Below are 7564 nucleotides of genomic sequence, written 5' to 3' on the forward strand. Positions count from 1 at the left end.
CTAGTTCAGTAAGAAATTTATTTTCACGTATCAGAAATAACTGCAGTGTCTAACACAACTACACTTAAAGCAAAACTAGTCTAGTATGCATTATTCTGGTTAACACTGAAGCAAACCTGTATAAACAAAAGGGTTACCTTGAGATATATAGTTTACAATATGAAATCAACATATAAATGAATAGGATTTACTGAAAACAATGGAAAGTGTATTACAAAGATACATGTAACAATTTTAACCACAATATTTCCTCTGTGAAAAATACAACTATTAGTGAGATAAAATGTACAATTGAGATTTTTTTTTTTCCAAAAGAAAAAAAAAACCCAACACAGTATAAAGGAAAATATTCTTTTTCTTCAAAACAGGGAAAATAGTTAAGGTCATTGTCTTTCATTACAATATAATTTGACACAAAAAGCAGTCATAGGATTGCACCAACTCCATGTTCAGTCTCCTGAACATGACAATAGTAAAAGGAGTCCATAAAGCATAATGACATTTCTGGGTTTCATGATGGTGATGTACGTAATTGCAGAAGCTGATGTCATTCCGGCTCTGTTCACAAAATGTACAAAACTCTAAATTTGGTGGCCAGACATGTAAAAATTAGTTCATCCCAACGCTGATTTTTCTGTCGCTTAGTCAGGGATGGCAAAATCTGTAGTATTCTAAGAGTTGTTATCTTTTTAGCAATTAAAAAAAAAATATATGTAGTGCATGCTTTATCACTTGTCAAAACCATTTCTGAAAATAAAACTAAGTTATCCAATAGTTTACAAAATAGAAAATAATTCTTCAGGTTAAAAATGTGGTTAGGTTTATGTTTAGTTCCATCTCCAAAGGACTGACTTCCTTGGCAGCATCACTTTTCCTTAGCAAGAGCCAAGGCACAATGTTCCATAAAGAGAAATAAAAACGGCTACGAGCAAGAACGCAGTCTGGCATTGCAAAAGAAATCAGAGCCTCTCTCTGAGCTTTCTGTTCCAACGGGTTAGTGCCGTAGAAAAATGTGAGATTTGGGATACATTTTTGTTAGGAGCATTTCTGCTGGACACGGTTCAGAAGTTCACCAAACTTTTCAAAAAGATCCTCCACCCATTTTATATTTTTCATGCAGAGCTGCACAATCTCTTCCTGTCCTAGGTCTGCACTCTTCTTCTGCACAGAAGAAATCTGTTTAAAAATGAGAAGGAAGGGAAGAGAGAGATGCACACACAGACATGTTAGGCTGCCAGCACTTCAGAATTTTCATTTTTATAATGTTCTGCAGTTAAATACAAACCTTCTCTGGAAGAAAACCTTTAAAGCTTTAAAAACGTGGGGAAATGCCCCCCAAAAAGCATTTCTTAACAACTGAGCCAGAGCTCAATTCTCGTATTTCTGCTACCTGGAATATTTCCACCAAGGATTTTCAGAAAAAATAAAGGAGCGGGCATTCTGAGACAAAAAGTGGCTTCTAAATCTGAGGAGTTACACACACTGATAAAATTCGTTTTCTTTCATTCGGATAACAGTGAAGAATGCTTACCTATCCCCAATACCTATCCCCAAGAGAAACTGATTTCACACGAACCTTGTAAACCTCATCTCCGAATGCTCTGGGCAGCAGTGCCCATTAGGGGCAAGAGATGTGCTCAACATACCCTTTCCTTTGCCAGAAAGAATTAATTAAAATAGGAGGCAAGAATCCGTACTCATTTATAAGAAGACAACGGCCCCTCTAGTTGGACCCAATTCCCTCAAATTCCCTCAATAAACATGAAAGTATCTCAAAGAGGACAAGACTTACCTCTTCTTTACATGTTAGATATATGTGATATTTGTAATGATGGAGTGAGTGATACAAAGAATACAACTGTATTTTTTCTGGATCTACAGTAAACTCCTGCAAAAAGAACAGTTATTTTAGGTAAATCCACGTTATTTTCCAAGACACATATATGATGGACATCTTCCTTCTGTAAAGAATCCTTCCCTCCCTTGTATAAATATACAGGATAAGAGCATTTATGTCTAAACATAGACATTAAATAGGAGAATAATTATGAAATAACATATTATTCCTGGAATATAATTACATTTCACAGATGAGTTAAAACTGTGATTTAATATACTGTTTAAATGTTTTTAACATTCCCTTATTATAGAAAAAGCACCTCACTTGGAGATTTTGTATTTTGATAGATCTACTGAAAAAACCCAGGTCACGAAGCAGTACTTTATATGTAAATGTGGTTATCATTAGAAGTCAGATGGTGGCAGCAATAAACCCTCTGAACACTTACCGGTGCTAACTTAGTGGCTGATTTGGAAGCCCTCAGTGTTTTCTTGTTGTAAGCTTTACCATTCATTTTGATCTTAGACACAGATGTTCCTCCAGTTTTTGTCTTAGAATCCCGAGTGATCACTGTCAGTTCAGGAAAGTTTTCCAAAGCGTTCTTTAAACAGAGCATACAAAGAAAAAGGATTTTGAAAACCTCAAGAATGGCCAAGCCACCCAGAACGCTGATAAACTGGCTATTTTTCTTTGAAAAGTTTGACTGTAGCCTACGATGAATCAATTTATTCTTCCACAACAACCCTATAGAAGGTCTTTATCAGCTCAAGCAACTCTACACACTTTGAAAAGCAGGACTACCTGTTCTTAACTGCTGTAATTTTTCAAGACTAAGAAAATCCTTTTATTGTATGTCAAATTATCATGTGATTCCTTCATTAGAAAGAGCAAACCAAAAAGGCTGCACTAGGTATTTTTCATCTTTTAAAACGCTTTCTGTTCCATTTCTACCCAAGAATCTCTAATGCCAAGTTACCTGGAGATAAGTACTTAATGCCTAGTCAGGCACAGGAAGCCTGCCAATTGTATCAGGGACTGCATGCCTAAATATCTTCACAGGTTTTGTCCCAGCTTTTGCAAAATGCAACTTAACTGCATCTTATCATATCTGTAAGGTCAAAAAGCTTATGCACAGTGAAGTAGATGGCTGGTTCAAAAAGGCACAAATTTTTAAGACATATTAACTCACAAGAGTGAACTGAATTTCCACCAGCTTCATTTCTATGTTATTTGTGTAAGTAAATTTGAATACAACTTTGTTGTACAAATACAGCATTATAGTAGCAGCTGCTTTGAAACAGTTCTGTTATGCTATGTAATTTGGTCCTGAAAAAAGATTTCAAGTTCAATGAATATATCTATCTTTGTGTTATACTCCAGTACGGGGGAAAAAATCAGGCACACAGAAAAATATACCAGTGCTGCAGCTTAAGGAACTGATTTGGACTATTGGGTTAAAATATGAAGTTGACTACATGTTTACGTTCTCTTTTAACAGGCAGTAGTAGAATTCGATAACCTCCCCTGCCTATAATTTCTTAGCAATTTATATACATCAGCCATTTTCCACTTGATAAAAAAACCCTCTCAGTAAAAAGCTGTAGGATCTGCTGGCAGAGAGAGTTGCACAGTGGTAGCAGTAACCTCGACTAGCTAACCTGTGCATATACAACATTCACCACAATACTCTCAAATTGGAACATCAACTTCCACAGGTTTAAATTACTTAGTTTTTCCAGCCACTGTAACAACCTTCCTCAAGGTTGACTTTCAGTGTCAAGGGGTTTTGGCCAGTTCTTATCCAAAATACTGACACAAGGATGGCACAAGTTGCTACCATCTCACCAGAAGGCAAACATAGAAAACTTTATCTAGGAGTTTACATCATAAGCAGATCCCTTTCTCACATCCAGAACTCCACCAACTTCTTGCAGATCATATGGTGAAATACAGCCTTCCAGCTAACTTGAGAGATATGATACATAATCTGCTGCTAAGTGAACACACAGCAAAGCTATTATAATAGTTATGAACTCCAAGTGAATAAGCAGCTGTAATTATATGTCAGTATTACAGAAGATCATATGAGCTTTTTCCCTGAAACTGGGAAAACAGCATAACTAACAAGAAACGAGTCAAAAGAGAGTGTGAACTGAAGGTGTTTCACAGGTGGATGATGTTCTCACCTCTGAAACAAGGTCACAGCATTCCACAAGGCTTATCAGGAATAGGCTGTGGCAAAAAAGATCTTTGAAGCAGAACCATCAAGTCCGCTATTATATCCCTCCTCAAAAATCAGCACAGAGTAATACAGAGAGACAACTAATTTTTCAAGTGTGTCTGTACTGCAGATCTAAAGGGAATGGCAAAAGACAGGTGAAAGCAAATTTGGTCTGACAGTGTTTACAGATGGGTCTGCTTTACTGTGGTTGGTCTCAAAACTGTTATAAGAAGAAATAATCAGTCTGATTATAGACATCAAAACTAGTTCTCTGACATAAGTGAAAATAACCTTAAATCACTTCACTGCACTCTGGAAATCTGCGTTGTTGCTTGGAAGATGGATGGGAGGAACCACGGTGCTTATTTATCCTCATTTTTACCTTCTCTCTACTGAGACAGTAGGGCTGCTCCTTTCCCTGCCCACATCCAGACCCGTTTTTTACTATCATGTCAAAGTTGCTGTAGTATGGGCTTGTTATCCATACTCTTCCCAATCTTTCATGCTGAAGATACACGAAAGAGCACACAAACGAGTGTGCTCGAGCATGTTCTCGAGTCCCTCTGTCCCAGTTTTAAACGACTCTGATAATGTTCTCTACTTCAAAGAAGTTCAGACATCTGCTCCACAGCATAGCTGTTTCATGTAATATTAAGATTTTTAGGCAATGCAATCACTTGACCAAAAGCTTTAGAAGGACAGGAAACACATTTTTCTTTTGGCAAACTTGAGAGGCATAAGAGAAAAAATGCTTGGGAATGAACACGAAAGCATGGAGATTAAGACTAGAACTTTACTCTGCAGTATATACTCCTCCATCACTAAATGTTCTCCAAATGCCACACACAAGCACTGAATTTATAGCATCTCTTTCAAATCCATATTCACTTCTATTGTGAATTTGTCTTCTGGATTTTAAGTCATGCCTGCATGGTATGCACTCAATGGCTGACTTTACTGACAACATTATTTCAAAAATCCTAGAATACAAAAAAGAATACCTTGAATGTATGATCCAAGCGTAATTTGGAAAGCAGCCTTTTCCTATTGTCATTCAGCATACCATCAATTTTTCTCATGTGAGGCAAAAGTAGCTCATCTGAAAGACACACACAAAAAAAAGTGTCAGCAGTTGATTGAGAAAATACAGTAATGAGATTCCTATTCAATCCATGCTGCGACCCATTAACATAAACCATGAATTATTTTATCAGCCTGTTAAAGTGTTCTAGATAGCATGCAGTTTAATTGCTGACTGCAATCCTCCTCTGACTTTGTTGAAAGGAAAAAAATAACACAGAGCAATATAGAGAACAAATCTCGAGACAATTTCAAACCATGTCCTAAATAATCCTCTTCTCTGTAATACAACTGGCAGTTCTATGAAGACAAGTATGTGGGTTTGACATTTGCTATTCCATACTATGAGTGATGACCCCGCTGGCATTTGTAACAAAAGAAATTGAGGAAAGCACTTACTGACAGAACCACTATAAATTGCATAATACACATTTGAACAAAGACACGTGGCCATGAATGAAAGTTTACAGTTCAGTATGGAGTTCTTAATTTATAAAGTCAATTTCTCTGCTTTTAGGGGGCCCACTGACATACGCATGAGTATGAAACCTTGAAGTAAGCGTGCACTGATGCGCAACCAGAGCTAACCTGGGAAGGAGACAACAGAAACTAGTTTTTTAAATACAGGCAAACAGAACAGGACAAAATAACAGCCTGCAGCTAAAGAATATGTGAACTGATTGCTCTATTTAGACCTTTATATGTGAGTATCTCACTAAATTTTGAGATATAAGAGTTTTGACTTGTATCCTGGAGTCCACTATAGTAAGTAAGCCCACAGTGAGTAAGTTCAAACATTTTCTCCTCAAAGAAAACGTGTAATACAATTGGTTTTGATCAGAACTTTAAGGTTTCACAGTTTGAAATGCAGAATTTTTAATAATAGCAACAATCAGAACTATTTATAGTTATAAGGATGTTTATAAGAAAGTAAATACACACTTGAAACAGTCATTTGAAATAAATGTTTGCTAAGATTTTAAAATACAGTAACAGCAGGAACAAAGAGCTCAGGTCTGACATCCACAGCTCAAGCCTTGTGCACCAAAGCAGGCAAAACAGTCTCTCCAAATTACTTAGATTATTCAAAGAGATAGGGCAAATATATATATATATATATATATATGCACACACAAGTCATTTGTGTAAAGTGTTCTTCAGATGTGGGTATGTAGCTAAAAGTCTGGTGGAGTTTTTTGTTTTATTATTTTTTAAATACATTTGCTTTGCTGATTAATAACCTTAAAACATAATTAAAGCATACAAATGTTAAACATACTGTACCATTGCTCTTTTCCAGGGCTTGCATTGTGTCTGGGTCCAAGGCAATGCTAACAAGCAACTCCATGTAGCTCTTAAAAGTCTCTTTCATAGCTCTTGTGTTCAAAAACCGAGTAACGAGGGGAGCTGGAGGTACAAGCTCTGAAAATTCATTGGAATATAATGACTATTTTCCTTTGATATCCTGCAAGTATTTGTATTTTTCAAAACTGAAGGTTTCTGTCTTAAAACACAAGTGACCCCTACTGGTATCCCAAGAGATTAAAACTCAATACAATCAGAAATAATATTCAACTAACTTCCATGCCAAAACCACATCTGGCATCATATAAAAACCAAATCTGGTACAAATGGTGCAATTTTTTGTAGAAACACATACAATTACTTATAACTATCAGCACTTAGACTCTAATATCTTAGGGAATTTTAACATTTTTCTATTACTGTAGACGAATGCCTAGAGAAAAGGGATAATGAGTAACTTCAGTCAGGCGAAGAGGACTAAGTGCAGGTTTCATGTCAATGCAAGTACCTCCTAAACCCACAAAATTTGAAGCAGTCCAACACAAAACCATTCAAAAGCACTCATATCACTTAGGAGCCTGCATACCATCGAAGTCAATCCCACCTAATTGTCCAGCTCACAAAAAACGCGTAAAACAAACTTTACCAGTGAAGCAACGAAGGTATAATTGTACTTATTCTGAGGAAACTTTTGGTTGTTGGGTTTTTTTTTCATAGACAGCAATTTTAAATATGCACATGGAGCAGTCCTCAGTACTACTGAGCATTCTGGAGCTTTTCTTAGTCTCCAAGATGTAATACCAGTGTTTTACAGGAATTTAGCTAGCAAGGCTGTTAAACTTTCTCAGCCAGCCACATTTCTATGAATGACTATCATCACATTACTGGAAATGTTAAATATGGACAGTTGCACATATTAATGGTTATTTGGGTAAGTTTGCTTGAAAAACAGTGTTTTAAAGGTGATGTCCTCAGCAGAGGCACTGTTCCAGTACACCAACCGAAGCTTGTCCTTAGCTGAATTCACCAAAGCCAACATGCTTTGCAAATGCAGCAATACAAAGCACGAGTACTACACAGCTTAACTTCTGTCTGGGGATAGGTGAGGAGGCAACAGA

General features: G+C 36.6%; 1 protein-coding gene across 1 annotated transcript; it reads right to left on the reverse strand.

The window, feature by feature from the left end:
* Positions 1 to 371: 371 nt before the first annotated feature.
* Positions 372 to 6568, reverse strand: LOC104402783 (glutamine and serine-rich protein 1-like). Its single transcript, XM_010010757.1, has 5 exons — positions 6426 to 6568; positions 5063 to 5160; positions 2289 to 2441; positions 1793 to 1888; positions 372 to 1176 (listed from the first exon to the last, which is right to left on the reverse strand). The coding sequence occupies exons 1-5, from the start codon at positions 6511 to 6513 to the stop codon at positions 1036 to 1038; spliced, it is 576 nt and encodes a 191-aa protein (XP_010009059.1). The 5' UTR covers positions 6514 to 6568; the 3' UTR covers positions 372 to 1035.
* Positions 6569 to 7564: the final 996 nt, after the last annotated feature.

Source organism: Nestor notabilis, unplaced genomic scaffold (assembly GCF_000696875.1).
Source record: "Nestor notabilis isolate BGI_N333 unplaced genomic scaffold, ASM69687v1 scaffold7780, whole genome shotgun sequence".
NCBI lineage: Eukaryota > Metazoa > Chordata > Aves > Psittaciformes > Psittacidae > Nestor > Nestor notabilis.